The 24511-nt window shown below is 33.1% G+C and overlaps 2 protein-coding genes across 5 annotated transcripts in view; one reads left to right on the top strand and one right to left on the bottom strand.

Moving 5' to 3' along the window:
- LOC113520068 (hemicentin-2-like) overlaps positions 1–24511 on the bottom strand; it is a 358904-nt gene that overhangs the window by 122519 nt on the left and 211874 nt on the right. The window lies entirely within an intron of this gene.
- On the top strand, positions 1427–14586 carry LOC113521004 (chaoptin-like). 3 transcript variants are annotated; one of them, XM_031909993.2, is made up of 3 exons: positions 1427–1525; positions 2174–2272; positions 11435–14586. In XM_031909993.2, exon 3 carries the CDS (start codon positions 11497–11499, stop codon positions 14146–14148), a length of 2652 nt encoding a protein of 883 aa, XP_031765853.1. In that variant the 5' UTR covers positions 1427–1525; positions 2174–2272; positions 11435–11496; the 3' UTR covers positions 14149–14586. The 3 variants fall into 3 exon arrangements, with proteins under 3 accessions (XP_031765853.1, XP_031765852.1, XP_052755933.1); XM_031909992.2 differs by lacking the exons at positions 1427–1525; positions 2174–2272 and adding an exon at positions 8610–8785 and having other exon boundaries at positions 11435–14584; XM_052899973.1 differs by lacking the exons at positions 1427–1525; positions 2174–2272 and adding an exon at positions 8809–8932 and having other exon boundaries at positions 11435–14584.

Here is a 24511-nt window from a genome sequence, read left to right as displayed (position 1 = left end):
CGTTATGATTTATTAAACTTCAAATTCATATAATTATTATGTTACTGATTAGATGTTATTTATAGAATTAAAACTTAGTAACTAGGTTATTAAAAAATATTGCTTAATTAGAATTACAACGGTTTAAATTTAATATTGTCCTAATTTATATATATAATTATTGATTATAGTGTTGTTAAAATTGTCAAGAGGGTATTCAGAATAGGTAAGTAAGGCTTACTATGTGATATGTTAAAATAAATGTATTAATCCGAAAATTGTTTTTAATATTTTTTTTTCTAATACGTAACTCTAAGATCCTACCATGGTACAAATATTCTATTACAATCTGTAATTATTTAATTTCTTAGTTATACACACAGCTATGTTGATTTTAGCCATAATTTACTTTACCTATTACCATCATTTTGTAGAAACATAATCTTCTATGATTTATTTACTAAAGGTACAATCAATAAATAAACATGGACCATTTATCCCCGGAACCCAACGGTTAAATTATGCAAATAATTTCGATCCCAGCTCACCGGTTGTATAGGCAAAGATAGTATAATATGGAAACTACTGGCTCATTTTTGGCCACAACAGAATATCAGTGTTCTGCTCTTTTTAGGGGCAAAGCAATAAGCTGTGTTGTGGCCATTTTGTATTACTGTGGCACACGGATGAAGAAAAAAAAATTGTTACTAATTTTATGCATTTTTTTTTGTACATGTATTTTTTTTATCTTTTTTCACTTTGTATTTGTATCTATTGCTGTTTGTGTGTAAGTAATGCAAATAAATTATTTATCTATCTATCTATAACTACTGCTGTTTACATTATGAAATATTTTTATTTATATATCTTTTTGTCTCGTAAATTTCACGTAAAGAAGTCGCATGGTAGTTAGAGAATCGAATATACAATCAAATCATTATGAACATGAACAAAATGAAAAAATGACCCTACCTATAGTCAGTTATGGAAAAATTGTTTTTTTTTTAGGATGCTGCTGTCCATCTCTCGCCCTCCCTTAGTCGCTTCTTACGAAAGAAAGGGGTGGCTTATTTTATGCCGGATCACACGGCCAAAATTGTGCCAATGTTATATCATATTCCGATATATTTAAATATGCACGCACAACCACTCTTTGGAATCAACTTCCAGCAGCAGTATTTTCGAACTGATACGAAAATGTAACATTCAAGAAAAGAGCATAATCCTTTTTAAAAGGCCGGCAGAACACCTGCAATGCCGTTGGTGTTGTGGGTGATCATGGGCGGCGGTAGTCACTTACCATCAGGTGAGTCGCATGTTCGTTTGCCCCCTGTGTTGTAAAAAAAATGATTTTCATATTTATGATATTAAAAAATATTTCTTTTTATGTATACAGAGTAGCAAGCTACGTGTGTACCGTCTTTAATTTCTAATTCGAAATATACTTCAAGTCATAAAAAATTAGCGGACATAAAAAGAAGGATCACTTTCACCCATCATAAAACTTCGATTTTCGACAAATAACAGCGTCCAATAAATAATACAGGTATTTTGATGTTCCGATATGATCTTTATTACTGTTTTATAGTTGTTATTGTTTGATTGATGCGTACCTGTATATAAATACGAGCGATCCGCCCACGTTTTGTTTGTTGGTTTGAATTTTTCTCATGCAACTTAGAATGGCAAACAAGCTGACGTCCTGTCTAATAGAAAGCAGTAACAGTCGCATATAGACATGAACAGTACCATCCCTGTACCCTCCATGCGTTGTCATTCCTGAAGAGTAAAGTGTTATGCCTCTGTACCCTGTAAATGCACTGCTTGATAATAAAATATAGCACAAGTTACTCAATGGTAATGTAGCTTTCTGTAGGTGAAAATACATTTATTTGTAAAATAAAAATGAAAATTAAATTGTTATTTTTTTTATTAATGTAAGCATGACTATGCAAAAACAAAGATGGCTCTTCGACCAAAGACAAGAAAAAAATTAACAAGCAAAAAAAAATGGCGCGAGTCTCGAAAACACTCACAGTCACATGACTGGTCATGTGACACAGATTATGAAACGTAGATAATTATCACCCAACAAAAAATACCTCTGACTACCCAGTTAGACAATACAGTCGTGAACATATTTCTTTTTAAATATCTTTTCAGTTTGAAAATCAATATGAAATTATTGTTTTAGAAATAACAAAGTTAAAACATAAGCATAGCGTTCTCAGAGGCGATAACTCCGAACTCAGATAAGGGAATGCCAGTTAAAACAAAGCTGAACATTGACGAGGTAAATTCAAATAATTCGTGGTAATACTAAAGTAAGAATTGGTCCTAGCCTCCCAAATTACCCTTAAGGGGGGGATTGGTGAAATCTACGCAGCGTAGTTAAGGCGCAACACAGTGGATTTATGTGCAGCCGAGGACAGGGGAATAATTATTTGGAACAATTCCTTACAATTCGGCGATGGTGTGAGGTAATGTAGTTAGCGGAGTTTATTTTTTTAGAAGAATTATAAAAATATGAAATATCACGGTATGTTTATTTTTAATTTTTTCTGTTAAATATCAAACGATCTTTATTTTATATTTTTATACTAACCGTTACTAACGGCTTTGCTTGCATGAACTAGTACATGAAGTATCCTATATCTCAATTAAGGATGTAACCTGTCCTTGTACTAATCTTATAATTTACTTCCATCTAATCTATTCAGCCATTTAATTATAGATTTTTTAAAGTAATTAATTGCAGGTGCCTTAGAGCAGTTTAAAGGGGAGGCCTATGTTCAGCGATGGACAGATGATGATGATGAATCCAATACGTATTAAAATATATTCATAATGAAAAAAAAGTGCCACTATTGCATAGAGCTATTTGTCTATGGTACGCGACATTATCTACTTTGTGAAAGATAGAGAAATAATACTTGCTTTCCAATGTGTCTATCTGTTACGGTTTTATGTTTGAACTACTAAATAAGTATTTGTAATAGTTGCGAAAATAAAATAGGTTTTAGTTTGAAAATAATCATTGTAATCGTCACTTTGATTGGGCTGTATGTTTGCATGTTTTATTCACATACTACTTTTATTCTAGTCAGTGAATAAATCACGGTGACTTGGATGAAATTGCGGGTAAAAGCTAGCAGTACTACAAAAAATACCCAAATCAAATATTAATTAAATTAATGTAATGTAACGACTCTACAGTCCTTAGACGTAAGACTGGGTAAAGTAGAGGGAAAATCAGGAAAGCTGAGTGTACAATACACTGAAATTACAGGGTACAAATTACAGTACCATAGACCTCAGGAATGGCAAAGCATGAAGGGTATCAAGGGTGACATAGTATACTAGCTTATATCTATGGTACTGTTTATCTCTACTTATGTTATGCTTATGTCTCTGTTTATGCTTATCTCTATAGGTGACGGTTATCGCTTATCGCTATCGGTTATCGCTGGACCAGCTTGTATCCTAAGTTGTATAAAAAACCATCAGTGGTAAAAGAAAAAACAATTTTGAAACTTTCGATATCAAAACAATGTTATCAGGGTAGGTACGTAGTTCTTTTATTAAAATGAGACTAAATAAAACAAAATTAAAAATCATATGTCATTTTCCCTCAATCAACGATTTATCATCATTGATGTCGAATTTAGTACCCTTATTATTTCATTAATAAATTAAAGATAAAAAAATTTAATAACACAACAAAAAATAAAAATGTCCTACGGCAAAGGTAGACTGGCATTGAGCAAAGAACAAAGAGATCGTATCATAATTTTATAATTAGAGTTTGTGGTATAATTTCATAAGAGATTAACAGTTTAGATAATTTAAGATTCCACAAAAAGAAATCGCCTTCAATCGTGGTAAAATTAAATATTTTTATTAAATAAAAATCCAGTTATTTTGATATGGCGTGAATTTACTGGGTACAGAGGAATAACATCTGAGTCCTCAGGAATGGCAACGCATGGGGGTATCATGGACGAAACAGTATACTCTGTTATGTCCATGGTTCGATCAGGTGGACCGTCAGCTTGTTTGCCATTCTAAGTTGTATATATATAAAAAAAAAGATATAATAACTAAAGTACTGAACTGGTTATAATAAAATTACTATATGACCAATCTGAAAGTATAACGATTCAAACAAAAAAAAAATTTTTTTTCTGTATCAATCTATGTCTTAGAGTTATTGGGGAACAAAAATAAAGAGTAAAAAGATCGAAGATTCCGACGAAATAAGCATCCGCCCACTACATATGTACTTATTATTGTAACAAATTGTAATTTGTTAATCTTTGCCGGGTGCCCACGATACAGGTTCGTCTAATGTGCGGTCCATTGTATCTTGTATTTGTAACTTTTTGTTTTTATCTCTCTATCTATCTATCCTATTTAAGAGCTGCGCTCTTGTCGGTGGAGCTCTTGCCATTCACTACGATTTTCAGTGAGTCTTTTCACCTCTTGATACGACACGACACCAACTCCTTCCTTGATCTGCCTTATATAACTATGCCTCGGTCTCCCTCTTCCTCTCCTTCCTTCTATTTTACTTTCTATTATAATGTTCATAAGGTCGTCGTGTCGTATCAAGTGTCCCAACATTTTTCTCCTTCTGTCCTCAATATTTCTAATAATCGTTTTTGTCAAATAATAAATTTCTATTCTAATTCTATTTTGATGTCGGTTAGAAATATGATACAAAAAAGTAGATTTTTTTACTATATATTTTATTAAAAAATCACTCTCCCTCAATACAGTTTTAATAAACTTGGCTTCAAGCTAATAAAATTCAGTGAGCTGATTAAAAGATTTTAACTTAGCTTACATAAAAATGACATAAATCCGACCCCTCAGCTGTTGCGAATTTGTACCCAGTTGTAAAATAAAGGGATCAAAAAAGGATTTCAAAGTTATTTATACGGACATAAAAAGGAAGTTTTCTATTATATAGGTATGTCGTGAGTTCTGACGTTAAATCCTCATTATAGGAACGCTAATTTATAGAAAATTGTATTATGGAATATATTCCTTAATACCATTAATACCCATGGCTGGATGGGTGAATGAATAGAAATCGAGTGTAGATTAAAAAAATACTTCTTACATGATGTTAATTTAAGTCGAATATTCTCAATGTATTTTGCATTCATATATACCTACATAGTTTCCGAATGCTAATAGAATATGTTTTAATAATTAATGAATTATACATTTACGTAATAATAAATTAAATAAATAAATAAATTTTAATACAGTTTATCGCTGACTGATTTGAAATGTCGAATAATCGTCACTAAATTTGGCATACAAGTACAACTTGCAATGGGAACGGACATAAGCCACTTTTTATCATGGTCGAACAATATATCCCGATTAAGTGGACGAAGTTGCAGGCAAAGACGATAAATCATGCAATACAAGGCACGAATTGTAGATCATTTATTATGTTCTAAATGATGTAATTGTAAATAGTTAAAAAAGTTTTAATAATGTTGCCTGTTTTTTTTCCATGTAGTAACACTGTAAAATGTGTCATAACTATTTATGTTTTAAAAATATACTAATAGGCGACTAGAAAAGTGAACTACGCTATTGAAAGGAAAATAAAACTTAAAATGTATGCCAAACTACCTGGCCAAAGTGATGATGTCAGTAATTACTTGCCACCTCTTAGAACATCGCAAACATGATATGGTAGTAATATATTGTACATTCCGTCACTCTACGCTATAAAACTAATCTCATCTTACTAATATAATAAATTTGTAATAAGAACTTGTAATTAGAATATGTAAATATATAATAAATATATATTTGTATGTAGAAAATATTTAGGAAGAATTTATATGAGGGGTCTTTATAATTTTTAGACATTATAACGGTTTACATTGCTTGAAGAATCGACAACTGATGGGGAAGAAAGGTTCTTGAGTGGCAACCGCGTACGGGCAAACGCAGTGTAGGACGACCCCCCACTAGATGGAGTGACGACCTGAAACGCATTGCAGGAAGTCGGTGGATGCAGGTGGCTTAGGACCGTTCTTTATGGCAGTCTATGGGGGAGGCTTATGTCCAGCAGTGAAATGATGATGATGATGATATCTATTTGTTTGTATCCATTACGCAAAACTAACTTAAATTAATGGAAATTAAATCATTAATTTAAATTATTAAACTTAAAAACTGATGTGTATATTATATTGGCACGCCATCTAGGAGCGATCTCTGTCGTTAGTTATACTACTTCTGAAATCCGCACGTACGAAGGTCAAAAAGGCAATATTGAAATAAAATGTGTCTACATTATTTGAATTCAGTTTTTTCCTGATTCAAAACCTTGACCGCAATATAATAAAAAAACTATGACCATCATAAAAGTCGTCCAATAAAATGGTGCCAATAAAATTATCGGACACGCCATCTGATGTTCGATCGCGCCTCACTTATCACTTGTACCGCGCCTCTTGTTGTCCACAATGGGCCCATAAAAAGAGGGAAAGTGCCCAAAAAGGTCGTTAAGAATCAACCCTCCTGAACAATTGTATCGCGGAGTTAAACATTTAACACTTGATTTTCTTTCAGTCACTCGGGGAGTTAGTCTATTTTTAATAGACTTAGAGCAAGATGTATGAGATTAGATTTTTTTTTTTAAATAATTTCCAGAGTTTTTGTATAAAATAGTTCATTAAACTGAGACCTTGTTGAGTTATATATCTGTCCTGTATTTATCTCCATCCTGTATTTCTGTCAATAATTTTGAAAAGCGTGACAATGACATTGAAATGACACGGCACGTGTATTAGCACGCTTTAGTACTTACGCGTAGCAAACCATAGGGATTATTTTGTGTATTCCGTGAATGGCCGTGATTCTTGTGTGTATTCTTGTTTCGTATGCATTCTATTTATGTTTTGTATGCAATGGTTTCATATTCCACTACAAAACAATGTAGTTATAGAAAGTGGTTTTGGTATAAAATTGGTTTCGGTTTTATATACCAGAGGGAGACTTTGTACAAAAGTCATTTGCTTGGGTACCTCTGTCCCTTTCGTGTTTCAACCGTGAAGCAGTTGTGTTTGCATGGCTGTGTTTCGGTTTTGAAGGGTGGGATATGACGTGAATTTACAGGGTATAGAGGAATAACACCTGAGTCCTCAGGAATGGAAACGCATGGGGGTATCATGGGTGAAACAGTATACTATGTTATGTCCATTGTACTGCTCATGTCTATAGGCGACGGTTACCACTTTCCATCAGGTGGATCGTCAGACATTACTAACAATCCCTTCCCCCCTGATGACAGATTGTAACCATTGGCGTTTTTAAAATTATTTTTCCAGGGTGAATCTTATTGAAGTTGAAATGGATATGAGGGTCTTCCTCCCCCCCATCCCCTTCTCTCAAACACGGCTATGATTATAATTAGAGAAATACAATTTTTTTTGACCATTTACCTACCAACTCATATAATTGTCGATAATTATGTACCGAGACGACACAAATATGATAATGACATCCGTCTGCATAGAAGGAATGGAGACTTCATTATAAATATAATAATTTCTGTGATTTAATTAAATGAAAAAATTTTCTATACACTAGTCTGCTATAAATTGAGAAAAATAGTAACCGATAGTGTATCTTTCGTCCTCTTTTCACTAATTATATTAGCATAAGAAGAACGGTGCAACCATATGGTTTACAGTTTTTATTTTATCATTACTTTTATGTAATTCCTTCTTTTTAGCATTTTTTATACACTAGCCTGCTATGAATTGACAATAATAGTAAGTGATGGTGTATCTTTCGTCCTCTTTTCACTAATTATATTTGCATAAGAAGAAAGGAGGCAACCATATGATTTACAGTTTTTATTTTATCATTCCTTTTATGTAATTCTTTGTTCTTAGAAGAAACACATTACTATCTATTTTTTAAATTAACCTATATTTAAAACATAAATTAAGCCAAAAGGAGGTCCAGCTTTAATTTATACGTCTTCACAACTATTTGACCTAGGATCGAAGAAACTAGGCGGCGAGGTATAGTCTACGTTTTCGGTTTATGTAACGAGCATCAACCATCATCAGTAACAAAACCCCTGTAAATGGGGGGAAAGGGATTGTTAGTAATGGAGACTGAGAATCCCATTGCTAGCAATATACCCAACCAGGTCGACCTCCTTGCTGTTCCCCCTGGAAACTATCATGGTTAATTCCTGATGAATTCATGATATGCTAACTGGCCTGTTTTCATTCTCATCTATCACGCTTCACTGGTGCTCCACCAGCGTATCCCGTTAGCGCAGGCGGTGCTACCATACCATTGTCACCCATCGTACTGCTCATGTCTATAGGCGACGGTTACCACTTTCCATCAGGTGGGCCGTCAGCTTGTTTGCCATTCTAAGTTCTATAAAAAAAAAAAAAACCCTGTAAATATTATTTATTACATTCAAATCTGTCAGATTTGACAGTGATCGTGTAACGTATATACAGAAGACAAATAATATATGTAGATAAATTTAAGGTTGTTTGTCGAAGTTGCTTAAAAATTAACATGACTACTCCATTGATTTTAAGTCCAAACAAACAAAGGATTGTTTCAGTATAATTAGTGTATTCATAAAAGAACCGTGTATAATATGTTTAAAACTTTTTTATATTCAAATTCCTATTATTATTGATATTATCGATCGGAATATATTTGGAAATAATGATAATTAATTATATTAAGTGAATGTGTATTGTTATCTCATACAAAATGAGTTTAAAGTTATATTTGTGTGAGTATGTTTAAAACTTTTTTATTTTCTAATTCCTGTCAATATTAATATTATTGATCGGAATATGTTTGGAAATAATGATAATTAATTAGATTAAGTGAATGTGTTTTGTTATCTCATACAAAATGAGTTTAAAGTTATATTTGTGTGAGTACTTTAATTATTCTTCGATTTGTGTTGTGTTGTTTAATATTTCGTAATAGTATACCCTTTCACGCTCAAGAGAAATGCCTACTGTTTAACATAGGCCTCTCCATGGGAGGTTTCGCCAGTAGTTGCCACATTTGGCAAACGGGTTGGCAACCGTAATAAGGTTTTGGTGCTGTTTTAAGAGAGGTAGCCGCCCATTCCTCGACAATTGAGTGCTCTTAGTCGCCTCTTATGACACCTATGGGAAAGGAAGGTGTGGTCCATTCTATGGCGAGACCACACGGCTTGTATATATTAATACTACCTTAAAAATTTTGTTATTCTTCAATAGAGTATACTATTTGTTTATTTCTGTCCATTTTTGGATTAATTTTATCCGAATATGATTGAGCAACAAATATAATCTATATATCTTACTTTATAGACCTACACTAATATTATAAAGAGGAAAGATTTGTATTTATGTGTGTATGTTTGTAATGAATAAACTCAAAAACTACTTTGCCGATTTCAAAAATTCTTTCACTATTAGAAAGCTACATTCACCCTGAGTAACATAGACTATATTTATTGACTAAAACTTTAGTAACGTAACTCAACGTGTAAAAAAATGCTATAAAATATCTTTCGTCGCGTACGCTGCGGAAACTATTAGTGATAGAACAAAAGTATGTTCTACAATATTGAAGAAAATATCAATAACTACAAAAAAAATTTGTAATACTATATGTACAACTATTATCGTAATATTACAGTAACCACTTTTTTTATGTTGTAAAAATGTCCACCCGTACGAAGCCGGGTCGGGCCGCTAATATGTTATATATATATATATATACACAGATACACAGTTTATATAATTATATATTACCTTTTACTTCAGCGAGAAAAGTTTTAAGGTTATAAAAGTTTATAGTCAGTAGCCACTAAAGATTAAGATAAAAACAGAGTTTTATGCCACTCTTATGTATAGGTCTTATCTATTTCCGCCATGAATCAACTATAGGCGTCACTGTATCGCTCTGAAGGGTGAAAACAGATTTATCGATACGAAAGACAAAATAGATATAGACATCAATTATACAATATCATGTATATATTGGCTATCGTATCAGAGGAATCGAGATATATATATATATATATATATATATATATATATATATATATATATATATATATATATATATATATATATATATATCGTAATTATATTCAATTCGGACCTGACTATGAAATACAATCCGTGAACTTCATAATTATGTTTATCAATTAGACATTAGATGTAGCATTTTTTTTTAATAGAAACTATAATCCTATTTACGTTTTACAGAAGTACACCCTAGATAGTTTATTTAAAATAGCATGAAACATGATTATCATGTAGTTACTACATAAACAAATGACGTCTGTATACACGTAAATCTGTCTGTGTGTATTGAGCATAATGTAAACTATAGTAGTACTGTGATAGCACCATATATCCACGTCTTCATTATCATCATATCAGATGTTAATTGTCCACCGTTGAACATAGGCCTTCCCCGTAAGGGGGTGTAATACACGTATCTCCTTTCATGTATTTTAATATTTTAACTGCTATTAAGCAAGTAACAAAATGTTGGAACAACATCCCGCCACCATTTAGGCATCTGACTACCGTACACAGTTTTAAAAAACATCACAAAGAATACTTATTAAAAAAACAAATTTTAGGCATTCCACAGAAATTTCTTGGCTAGCGGTTGCAATCTCATGTAATGATTTTTAATATTTTTTTTCCATGTTTCTCTTATTAATATTTTCTTTTTTTTTTCGCTTTATCCTTACCACTCAGTTAAAATTATATCAAATTATACTCTGAACTATTTACATTATTTTTATTATACACACACTGCACAGACAATCACCAAAAATATTGCTCTTTTTATTTTATATTTATTTTAATTATTATTTTCACATACCCTCAAATGGGTTAAAGCTGAAAATCTGTGTTTTGTTCCTTGAATAATGTTACACGCTGAGCTTCGACCTTTTTGTATTGCTGCAGATCACACATAATAACACAATTTTATAAATCTTATGTTGTTTTATGTATTATCTATTCTTATGTACATGTTGTGTGTGATTAGTAACAAACAAATAAACGATATATCTATCTATCTATCTATTATTTTGGAAATATTAATAATATTTAAAATATGAGACCAATCAATTTCATTGCCTTACCCTATCCCATTTATTTTGGGTCGGCGATATATGTCTTTTTATTTCACAAATCCCTGTCAACTATTATTTTTAGATTCATTTCTGTTTTATGCATATCATCTTTCACACAGTTCATCTACCTTTCCTTCGGTCATCCTCTTCCTTTACATGCATCCACTTTCATACTTAATACTTTTTTAAAACATGGCTTTCTGCGTATAAAATAACTGTATCAAGATACGCTATTAAAATATGAAACCAATAAAAACTAAAATTTAAATGTTATCATTTCAGGTCTAACGATACTTGGAACACAATTCCCCTTCATCATCAGCTCAAGTTGCCAGATCGGACCTATGATTAATAGCTGCCAATATACAGTTACGTGTTTCGATATTACCAGTGGCGTTGTAAATCCGTACTGTTCGAGTAATCCTAACGTCACATTTGTTATGAAAAACTCTAGACTCAGAGAACTCAAATTTAGCTTTTTTGGTTCAACAAATTTTGATTCAAGGGTGCGTACTTTAATAGCTGCCAACAATGCTTGGCTTTCAATTGAACGAGAAGCATTCCGTTATTATACTAGCTGTATTTTTATGGACCTATCTAACAACAGAATTGATGTTATTAATGACGGAGCTTTCTTACAATTGTCTAAACTGCAGAAACTGAATTTATCAAATAATAATATTTCTGTAATAACAGAAGATACATTCAAAATGTTAAACGGTGATACAAATGAGTTATTGTTTCTTGACTTGTCATTTAATAACTTGAGTAGTTTATCATCAGCTACGTTTAAGCAAGCACCAAAATTAAACGAATTGTATCTTGACCATAATGCGATCAGTACAATTGAAAATGATTCTTTATATTATTTAGACAACTTAAATATTTTGTCTCTAAGTCATAACAAATTAACTTCTCTCAATATGACGCTTATTAACATGAAATCGTTGAAACATTTAATAATAACTAACAATTTGATTGCTAAAATATCGAGCAATGATATAAATCACCTGGTATCTTTAGAACTACTTAATTTAACACACAATGCGATTGAAACAATTGAATCTAACTGCTTTAACTCAGCGTTCAATTTGAAATATGTAGATTTAAGTCATAATAGAATCAACTCGGTCATTGAAACAGTTATGTTCATAACTAATAAGAAACTTCGATACTTAAATATGTTTGACAATAATATCACCATTATAGGAGAAAATGTATTTAAAAACAATGATCTGTATACGTTAAACTTGGGTGAAAATAATATTAATGGAGAAATTACGGAATCAATTTTAGCAGGTTTAAGCAATATTGAAACATTAAACTTGAATTCGCAAAATATAACAGCCATTAGAAGTAAAGCTTTCTCAGGAATGACATCTTTGAGATACTTGAAGTTAGGTCGAAACAATATTAGTATCATTGAACCAACAGCATATTTTAATGCAAGTATTATAAATACATTGGAACTTTCACACAATAGAATCAGTGATTTGTCTTTCTTAAGAGATAGTTTGTTAAATCTAGACGTACTATATTTAGACAGTAATGAAATAACATTTATACCAAAAAATGCATTCATTAATCAAACTGCATTAAAATTGTTAGATATATCTAAAAATAAAATAACGAATATTGATCAGTTTGCATTACCTTTAACAAAATTACAATATTTAAAAATACACGGAAATCACTTAGTGGGAACTGTGAAAAGTGATATGTTTAGTCCAGGGCGTTATTTGAGATCATTAGATTTAAGCAATCTGAAATTTACATCTATTAATAATATGGCTTTTACAAAATTGCCTATCTTGGCTAGGTTAAATATATCTCATAACGAAATTAAAGAAATCGATGCCAATAATTTTATAGATATGAATAACATGTACAGCTTAGATCTTTCTTTTAACGAAATAAAGTATTTAGATCTTAGTAATAGTAGTATGGGAAATTTAAAAGCTTTGTATTTGAATAACAATAGGCTTGTGAATATATCAAAATTGTTTTCACAAACATCCAATTTGATTTTTATAGATATTTCGTCTAATAACATAACTACGTTGTACGATATTGGATTACAAATGTTACCTAACTTACAAAAACTAGACGTCTCAAATAATAAAATATTAGTTTTTAATAATCCACATACTAATGCGTTAATTAATTTAATAGATTTAAATTTATCTTTTAATCTACTCACAAGTATAGAATTAGTTTTTTTCAGCGAATTACAAAGTGTGAATCTATGTAACAATAGCTTTACTAAGATCAATCACACGTTTTTTAGTAATCTTCGTCACCTCCAAGCTTTAGATTTTAGTTTTAATAAAATAAAATCCCTTGAACCGGGTATATTCCAGAGCATACAATCTTTGAAGGTATTGAACGTATCTTACAATTTCATAAGTTCATTGAGATACGGTTTCCTTAAAGGATTACATGAAACTGAAATATTGGATTTATCCAATAATAATATTAACGAATTAGATGTGGATATGTTTCACGAATGTTTGAAACTAAGAAAGTTGATTATTGATTACAATAACATAAAGAGTTTAGATATCGAAAGACTGATTCTAGTAGCCCCTAAACTAGATACAATTAGTTTTGGTGCTAATCCTATTTCGTGCAAAGAGATCATAAGATACACAAGATCTGAAATGATTATATCAAGAAGTGTAGAACTTACAGCTACTGATAAAATATTTCACGACGATAATGTTCATGGTATTAAATGTGGTAATAATGAGAATTCTGATATTCCCACATTAAAACGCAGTAAATTAGATTCAAATAACACTAAATCTGAGACCGAAAAGGTATCAATGAATGTGATCCTTCTAATATTGTGCTCTGGACTTACCATTTTCATTGTAGTATTCATAACAATATTTTATTTATTGAAACGAGATCGTAATTTATTGGATCGAAATATTATGCCACTTAGAAATTCTTTAGAGTTGAATTCCGAATACAATCGTGATCTATTAGAGTGATTAGATCTTCACAGTTTTTGTACAATAATTACATATTACTTTAAAACTGACCATATATATTCATTGAAAAAATAAATGAATATTAAAGAGAGAAAAAAACTACTGATACAATGAATATATATTAATTTGGTAAATCATATACCGAAAATTTTGAAAATATAATACAAAATGGAATTGAAATATTAAGAAGTATTATATATTAAATTAAACATTTATTCAGAAGAAACAAGATAAGATGAAAATGTACAAGGTCCATATATCTAAAGGTAGAGCTCTAAAGAAAACTAAATTATGTATAACAATACAACATCAGTTTAGGGTCATTATGTTTATGTTGATAACTAAGTAGTTAGTTAACATGTTGATCTAATTACAGATCTGTATACAAAATCTTATTTAAGGAAGTATTTTTGTATATATATATATATACATATACATACACATATATATATATATATATATATATATATATATATATATATATATATATATATATATATATATATATATTTTTTACTGTCTAAATAAAGTTAATGGTCAGATAATGTTAAAGATCTCATGATATTTTTTCTGCTAGTCTATGACAAGATAATAAATTAAATAATTTTATCCATTTTGTAGCCTACAAATTACTTGGGCTACTATTGGTATATCCATTAAGTAAAAAAAAAAAGGTAGCAAGGTTATACAAAATAGTAAGTGAACCATAATTTGCATTCTACTTCACATTCAGTCTACGAACGGTTCCACTGGGATTCTGCACTTTTATATACCCTCGCTGTGACCAACTTTTGTCCAAAGCCCTGTTGAATATCTTCTATATCTGCTATGACAATTGTCGCCATGTGAAAGATTCAGAGAGCAGAATAAAGGAAGCTGGAGGGGTCACTCATGCTACGTGTAAAATATTTGTAATCAGAACATATCCAGTAAAATTAGGTATTATCAATCCACAAATCAAAGATTTCCAATCAGAATATTTACAGTAGATTTAAAAATAACATGAATATTGGTGTAAACCTATTGAAGTCCTACAATTGGGCACCTATTAGCTACTGTCTACAACTGAACATAGGTCTCTATCTATTGGAGGGTTATGTCAATGGTTGCCATGATTGGCAAGCGGGTTGATAATCCCAGTTAGGCTTGTGGTAATGTTTTAGGAGATCTCTAGATGTTTGTAGCATATTAATACCACAGATATCACCGCACTGCCTAAATTATACTTTAAGATGTCTCTTGCATTGATTTAAAACTTTTTGGAGATAAAAAGGCTTGGTGACAAATATTTATCTATATAAATATTTGTCGTCAAGATACCTATATATCCTGTTACGTATTTATTTTATGACAGAATAGGACGATCAGTATATTAATTTACAAATGTTAATGTAAATATTAAGCAGTATCTATTGTGATATTAACAAATAAAGTTATAAATATTATTTTCTTTTATTTCTTTTTTTTACAAGTTTATGTCGAATTGTGTTGTACACAATTCAAAAAGAAACACTTCAAAGAAGATCTGACGTACAAAATGTGAGGTTTAGTCGTTACAATGGTACCTTGAAGATCATAACTAGGTATGAGTAGTTTTTGTTCTAATGCGATATCTATATATCGGGTTCTCGGTTATCTGTGGATGTTTATGGAGGGAGAAAATGTTATAATGTGAATTTACGGGGTACAGAGAGAACAAAACCTGAGTCCTCAGGAATGGCAACGTATGTTATGTCCATGGTACTGCTCATGTCTATAGGCGACGGTTAACACTTTCCATCAGATAGACTGTCAGCTTGTTTGCCATTCTAAGTTGTATAAAAAAAACACCCATTCGATTTCAGCTATACTAACGGATACCCACATGCGTTTCGATCGTTTCATTTCGATATTATACGAGGTTTGTCCGGAAAGTACGTATAAAAGTTTTTTAAAAATTTTATTTTACAATTATTCAGGTAAATCAATTTTATCCCCTTCAAAGTACTCCCCCTGTGACATAATGCACTTGTGCCAACGCCGTTTCCACTGTGAGAAGGCTCCTTGAAAGTCCTCTGGTTGTAGGTTTCTCAGCTGCCCCGTCGTAGCTTTTTTTATCTCATTTATGTCCCCCAAATGCCGCCCCCGAAGTACCAATTTGGTTTTTGGGAACAAGAAGAAGTCACACGGGGCCAAATCCGGCGAATAGGGGGTGTTCGGTCACCGTAATGGAATTTTTACTCAAAAACTCACGGACAACAAGAGAGGTGTGGGCAGGGGCATTGTCGTGGTGAAGAATCCAACGCCCCTCTCGCGCCAATTCTGGACGAACTCGTGCCACACGAACTTTGAGGCGTCTGAGCACATCGACGTAGAATTTTCCATCAACTGTCTGGCCTGGAGGGACGAATTCTTGATGGACAATCCCCCGAACATCGAAAAAAACAATCAACATTGTCTCGGCCCTCTCTGAATCTTTTTAGCCACTTGTGGACGGTTGGTTCCTTCACAGCATCATCCCCATAAACTGTTCTGAGATCGGCAAAAATTTCACGGCCATTCTTGCCGAGTTTCGAGAGAAACTTGATTACGACGCGCTGCTCTTCAACGGAAGCGGGCTCCATACCGACGGGGTTTCGTTAAGAGGTAACTTCACAGATGGCGTGACAAGCCTGTTCGCACCGCACGGCGGTCAGACCAGAACTGAAGCATTGTTAGGGACATAAGGAAGGGGTCCTGCGCTTACCTGGCCTCCCCACTCCTCTTTCTCGCATTCCAGAACACTTTTATACGAACTTTCCGGACAGACCTCGTATATTGGATAATCAATACTCAATATACCATTTAACATTTATTATTTTGTCAATATATAGATATGGTAACTACAATATATATTACCCACCAAATCATAATGTATCACCCTGTTGTATTGTGCATATATTGTGTACATATATTGTGGTATCAAATTCAATGACATCTTTTTGAGGAACTGTTCTAATCAAATTTAATATACTTTTCAAAGGTAGGTACATGAATTGAAAAGGAAATAAAATACGAACTTGACAGCTGGATACCCCTATTATTGTGTGAGATGCAAGAATTTTTAGGCCTTTTTCAAGCCACTTTTCTTAAGAAAAATGTTCAGTTTCATTCCGAGAATAGTCTTTTAAATGAATGCTAATTATTTTGATTTCACTCTGGACAGTAACACGACGGCAACAATCAGGTGAGCTGTCAGCGCATTCACAATAGAATACGAACAAAACAAAAAAACCAAAGCCACAGAAGAAAAATTTGTATAGTGAATCATTTGTTTGCGGGGCAGTAGATAAATTAATATCTCAATTTCACTGTCTTGTAACAACTGTAATATCATCTGTCAAAATGGTGATTATACAAAAAGCGTCGCAGCGCGAAATCTAATTCGAACCTCCAGAAGGCAGACGGAACATGGCGATATAAAGTTATCTCGGAAAAAAAACTGAGTGAGGGAGAACGAACAGTTTGCGGCCACCATCAATCATCTTATGAACAAACGAGCGCCGTATAATTCCCTTAGTGTATACGCCTAAAATGTGATATTCGGATAAGTAAAACCATAGATTAATAGCATATAGATAGAGCGTGTTTGAACAAACGCTTCGACAAGTACAGTTCAACTTATTTATTATTGTGAACGAATTTGTATTATCATATCTAGGTTTACAGTAGCGTTATATTGGAATGGTAAGTCCGCCCGTGTTATCAGTAGATATACGCTGACGGGACACCAGGGAGTGGTGATAGGTGATAATGTAAGGAGGTCAATTACAAATCATTGTGATTAATTCCACAGAATATAAACATGATGGTTTTTTTTACAACACAGGGGGCAAACGAGCATGCGGCTCACCTGATGGTAAGTGACTACCGCCGCCTATAGACATGAGCAGTACCATGGACATAACAGAGTATACTGTTTCGCCCATGATACTCCCCATGCGTTGCCATTCCTGAGGACTCAGGTGTTATTCCTCTGTACCCAGTAAATTCACGCCATATCCCACCCTTCAAACCGAAACACAGCCATGCAAACACAACTGCTTCACGGTTGAAACACGAATGGGACAGAGGTAACCAAGCAAGCAAAGCTTGCTTGGGTACCTCTGTCCTGTTTGTTTATTTTCCATTTAATAACACTTTTAAATATAACATAATGTTTATTATAGTCACAGTACCTATGCAAATGTTAAATTAACTGTTGGGCTTCCTACGGGTTCTTCTCAGCAGATACAAAATTCCAGCAATACATTCATAAAATATGACGATTTAAAAAGATAAGTCTATTTGAATTAAGATTATTTATATTCTATTCTATTTATGAATTCAAAGAGTTTTTTCTCTTATATATATATATATATATATATATATATATATATATATATATATATATATATATATATATTTCTAATATGTAAGCTAGTGTAAATATATAAAATATGTATGTTTGTATTTTTTAAATCTAGTTCACTGGGTAAAGAGGTTTCTTTAGGGCCGGCAACGCGCGCGTAATACCTCTGGTATTGCGGGCGTTCATAGCCTACGGTAATCGCTTACCATTAGGTAGGCCGTATGCTTGTTTGCCACCTCAGTGGAATAAAAAAAAACCGAGTTACCGGAGGTGCAGATTAACCTAATAGAAACTCAATTGGGCACAGTCCCGCTGATAAGTATGAATATCAAAGCTGATGTCATGCCTTTACAGATGCATCAGATTAGAATCTAATGGTTGTGGTTTCTCCTAAAAATCCCATGTCAATCACATGTTAATTGGGTTAAAGATTGAAACCGTCATTTTTCTTTGTGGAGCAAATTCTGGAGGTCTATCACGAAATGAAATTCCGAATTTTCGGATTAAATTTCGTGTTTTTGTTCATACTGAAATGGACCCAGTAAATAGAGCTTAGCATTTCGTTTGACATAAATCCTACCATAAAAGTCCAATGGAACGGTACTTTCGCATTTTTATTATTTTTAAACGGTATATATCATGTAATTTTAATATAAAATTTGTGTTTCGTTCGGACCCGAAATTTCGGAAAACATTTCATGGTAGGCCCTCTGTTTATTACAAAATTAATACTACTGAAAAAAGAGGTTCTCAATACGGTTGTATTACCTCATAACTCCGTCATTTATAAACCGATTTTGATAATTATTTTTTATCTGAAAGGATATTATTTTAAATTGTTCGCACAGGAATCTCATCAAAATGGGTTCAGCAGTTTAGTATTGAAATTAAAATGTCTGATGTTACGATTAAAGTCGGTTTTATTTTGTGAAATAAAATCTACCTATTTGTTGAGAAGCAAAATATAATACCTACGAATAAAATCAAATATATATATATATATATATATATATATATATATATATATATATATATATATATATATATATATATATATATATATATATATATATATATATATATATATATATATATATTTAATAAACTAATATTTTAGTAGATCAATCATATGAATACTTATGTTATTACATAAGATATATTCGTATCTCTTAACTGTACTTCTACGTCATGAAAAGGAAAATGGAAACTCCATCCAAACTTTCGTCAAAGCGAACTTGTCCAAAGAGGCTAAGTTAGTTAAAACAGTTGCCTAATTTTGCCATATCTCGTGCATCTAAAATGCTGATGGATGTAGCTGAGTTTATAGCTTTTGGTCCACATAAATAAGGGTGAGATCACAAATGCTGACACCGAACAATTAGGGATGAGCGATGTATATCGATATTATTGAAATATAGATTATATAGGACCGAAATGAAATATCGATATATATATATATATATATATATATATATATATATATATATATATATATATATATATATATATATATTATATATATGCCAAGAAGTAGCTTTACTTGCCATAATTGCTTGCATGACTGTGTTTTAGTTTGAAACGTAGAATATGCCAGTAAAATTACAGCATAACACCAAAGTCCTCAAGAATGGCAACGCGTGGGGAGTACCGTAGGTATCACAGGCTATTATGTTCATGTATCTGTAGGCGACTTATACCACTTTCCATCGGGTGAGCTGTCAGCTTGTTTGCCATTGTAAGTTTCATAAATGATCGATATTAATTTCATATTCCTCAAAGACTGGAAACACACCTCAGTTTCTTCTTAATCACTTACCATGCTTTTTTCACATTTATTATGTTTTCTATATCATATAAAATGTTATAGAGAACAATATAAATGTGAAATTCGATACAAATATCGATATTTTGACAATAAAGCTCATCTCTACACCAAATGTTTTTCATTTTGTCATATTTTCTTTGTGACACGTCATGACATCTCGCTGACAGTGAATACATTTTTCTTTCAATTTGTTTGATATTTTAGTTATGAGTTTGCGTGCATTTGCTTATTTGAGACAGTTACATTAGATGGAAAATATTTAAATTATTATTTTTGAATGGTCTGTAACAGGTTTTGAATATCAGTGTTGTTAGACACTGTACTGTTTCGAAATCTACTAGTTATACTGAATCCCTGAATATTGATGGTGGATGAGAGATATCGCCTATTTCAATATCGCCTATGCTAGTCAGATATACATACATACATACATATCTGTCACGCCTGTCTCCCATTAGGGTAGGCAGAAACAATGGAACGCCAAATGCTTCGATTCAAACAAACCTCTTTCGCTTCTTCCACATTCATCAATCTTGTCATACACGCTCGTCGGTTACGGGTACTTTTAATTTGGCCCTTCTTCAGCACGTCGCCTATTTGGTCGACATACGTCCGTCTAGGGCGGCCCCTACCGACATCTCCATTCATTCTTGCTCGGTAAATCTCTTTCGTAATTCTTCTTTCATCCATCCTCTCCAAATGACCAAACCAACGCAACATTCCTTTTTCAATTTTTGTCACTACATCGTCTTTCAGTCCACACTTCTCTCTAATCACACTGTTTCTTACTCTATCTTTTAAAGTAATACCACACATACTTCTCAAAGCTCTCATCTGTACAGCATTTATCTTACTTTCATGCTTCTTCTGCCATACCCACGATTCGCTTCCATACATGAGTGTTGGTGTCAGTACTCCTTAAATTATAGCAAGGCGAGCTTTGCTCGATACATTTTTACTTGACATAATCGAGAGCAGTGCACCGTTAACACTGTTTCCCGCTTTTACTCTCCTCTCAATATCTCTGTCACACTTCCCATCCCTCGTAAACAAAGAACCTAAATATAGAAACTCACTCACTTGCTCTACTTTTTCATCTCCTATCATAATCTGGCATGCCGTTAAACTTTCATTCCTCTCAAGAACCATTACCTTCGTCTTCTTCGCATTTACGAGTATTTTCATACCTTTTCTTGCATACGCTTCATTCATTATAGTCACCATTTGTTGTAATTCATACTCCGACGATGCAAAAAGTACTTGGTCGTCGGCGTATAAAAGAGTCTTAAACAGAGACTCATTCATCCTGAATCCACAATTAGATCCTTTCAAATCGGTCAAGCAACTGTCCATAAATAGGTTGAACAGCCAAGGAGACGCTACACAGCCCTGTCTAACACCGCGTTCAATGCCAAACCAGTCTGTATAGACTCCATTTATTCTGACACAGGCATTTGAATCCTTATATAAAGATTTGAATGCCCGTATCAAATGGCTGCTCACCCCATACATTGCCAGTGTTGACCACAGTTCATTCCTCTCCACTCTATCATAAGCCTTTTCAAGGTCAATGAAGGCGCAGAAAACCTTCTGATGTTGAGCTAAGGTTTTCTCTGTTATGCACCTTAAGGAAAAGACTTGATCCGTACATCCCATACCCTTTCGAAACCCTGCTTGCACATCCCAAATTTTACTTTCCGTCTCATTCATCACTCTTTTAATCAAAATCCTAGCATACAATTTGCCTACAACACTAAGAAGGCTTATTCCGCGGAAATTTTTGCACTCCTGCTGTGACCCGCTGCCTTTATATAGTGGCACAATAACGGCTTTGCTCCAGTCACCTGGAACACAACCGGACCGCCAACATTTATTGAACAGCAGACACAGCAGGTTTACAATGATTTCTCCACCTTCTTTAAGCATTTCGGCAGATATTCTATCGAATCCCGCTGCTTTACCAAATTTCATAATCTTCATTGCATTCATTACTTCATCCATACTTATATCACTTTCACTGTCAACTTCTTCGTCCATTATTTCATTTTCAACATTCTTTCTTTCACTTCCACGTTCAAATAAACTTTCAAAATATCTCTTCCAATGATCTAAGACTTCTTTTTGTTCCGTGATAACATTACCATCCATATCCCTTATCACGCCCATTTTCGGATCTCTCTTTTTACCTCTAGCTGTTCGAACTAAATGCCAGAAAAGCTTTTGATTAGCTCGAAAATTTCTAGAGAATTTCCTTTCATACTCATCCTTACATTCCTCTTTCTTTTTGCTTACTAATTCTTTAACTTTCTTTTTCATTACATCATACTTCTCTTTTGCAATTTTTTCAATGTCACTTACATTACCTTGCATTCTCTTATTAGCTCTGGTAGCTAACAAATCCATCCATGCCTTTTTCTTTAGAGCCACCATTTCTTTCACTTCGCCATCCCACCATACATTCATTCTCATCTTAACATCCTTCCTCTTACTTACACCACAAACTTGAGTAGCTATATCAAAGATTCCGCATTTAAATTCCTTCCAAAATTCTTCTATCTCATAGTTATCTTTCTTCAGTAGCTCTCTAAATCTTTCATTCAATCTTTCTTGATACTGATTTCGAACCTGTTCTTCTGTCAGTCTCTCTACTCTTACTCTTTCTATTTCTGACATACGAACACGTGGACGATGTCGCCATTTATTGAATAAGCCACCTATTCTCGATATCACCAAAAAGTGATCGGTTCCGACATTCGTACCACGATAGACTCTTGTATCCTTCACTTTCGCTCTCAATCGTTCATCCACAATTACAAAATCAATCATACTTCTCTCAGTTTGCCTTTGCCATGTATACATATGAATCAGTTTGTGACTAAACAAAGTATTAGTCACCACCAGATTTCTCTCCAGGCATACTTCTAATAAACTTTCACCATTTTCATTCACTCTTTTATCTCCAAACATTCCTAAATTCCTTTCATATCCATCGCGACGGATTCCCACCCAGCCATTAAAATCACCTATCAAAATAATTCTTTCATTCTCCTTACATTTAGTCATAATCTCTCTTACACTATCCCAGAAATCCTCTCTGACCTTTGGTGGCTTGGACATATCCGGGGCATAAGCGCAAAGGAGAAAAATACGGGTCAAACCAATTTTCAGTCGTATCCAGAGGAGTCTAGGACTTACAAATTCAAATTCTTTAACAGATGCATTCATTCTCTCTGACAAAATAACTCCCACTCCTTGGCTGCTTCTTTCAGAGTCATTAACTCCAGACCAGTACCCAGTATATCGGTCATAAGTAGTAATAGAGCAGCCTTTCTTTTTTGTTTCACTTACTCCTAATACATCAATTCTTCTTTCACTCATCATCTCACATACTTCGTCTATTTTACTATCCATACCTCCACAAACATTCATCGTTGCAATTTGGCATTCCTTTGCCCTCTTTTTGCCATTTGGGGAAACAGGGGAGACATGACGTGACCCGTGGCATAACGCATCGCCGTCGATGAGAAATTTGTCCCCCCCAGATACGATGGGACTGCCTGAGTTGCACTCAGGGACGGATTCTCCGGCAGTGCCGGTACCCTCCTGGGGTAGTTGCGTTTTAATTTCTCTTATCATTTTGAAAAAGAACTGCTCTTCTTAACATCGGATAGGGAAAGGAAATAGGTTACATTGGGAAAGGAATAGGTTATAAGGAAAGGAGGTGATAAGTGGAAAGGAACTATAGGAAAAATGGGGGATACTACAGCTACGGAGAGGACATAGGTTTTGTAACTGTAGTAGCTATGGAGGCCGGGGTTGCGTACCCGTATGCCCTTACTCCACAATCGGACAGATTAATAGAGAGGACATCCCATGACCTAATATATATATATATATACATATTATATATATTATATATATTATATATATAAATGATATGTAGTATATCAGGTATTAGGTCAATATATAGATATTTATACATATACATATATATTACCTATTTTTACTGCTGTTATTGTCCAGACCTGTTATACGTACAAAATGAAGTTATAGGTACAACTATTGGCGTATTTAATATTATTTTCTATATAATATCTAGTTCCTTAAGTAGTTGTGTTTCACAAAAAAACCGAAGACAAAACCAGTTATTTTGATTTAAAAACTAAACT

Source organism: Galleria mellonella, unplaced genomic scaffold, assembly GCF_026898425.1.
Source record: "Galleria mellonella isolate WM207_F2 unplaced genomic scaffold, CSIRO_AGI_GalMel_v1 utg63, whole genome shotgun sequence".
NCBI classification, from domain to species: Eukaryota; Metazoa; Arthropoda; class Insecta; order Lepidoptera; family Pyralidae; genus Galleria; species Galleria mellonella.
This window is presented reverse-complemented; position numbering and strand designations above follow the sequence as displayed.

Coding starts and splice junctions, on each gene's coding strand:
- LOC113521004 (XM_031909992.2), top strand. CDS start 8,740: ATGTGTATTGTTATCTCATACAAAATGAGTTTAAAGTTATATTTGT. Junction 8,786..11,434: donor GAGTTTAAAGTTATATTTGT/GTGAGTATGTTT, acceptor TTATCATTTCAG/GTCTAACGATACTTGGAACA.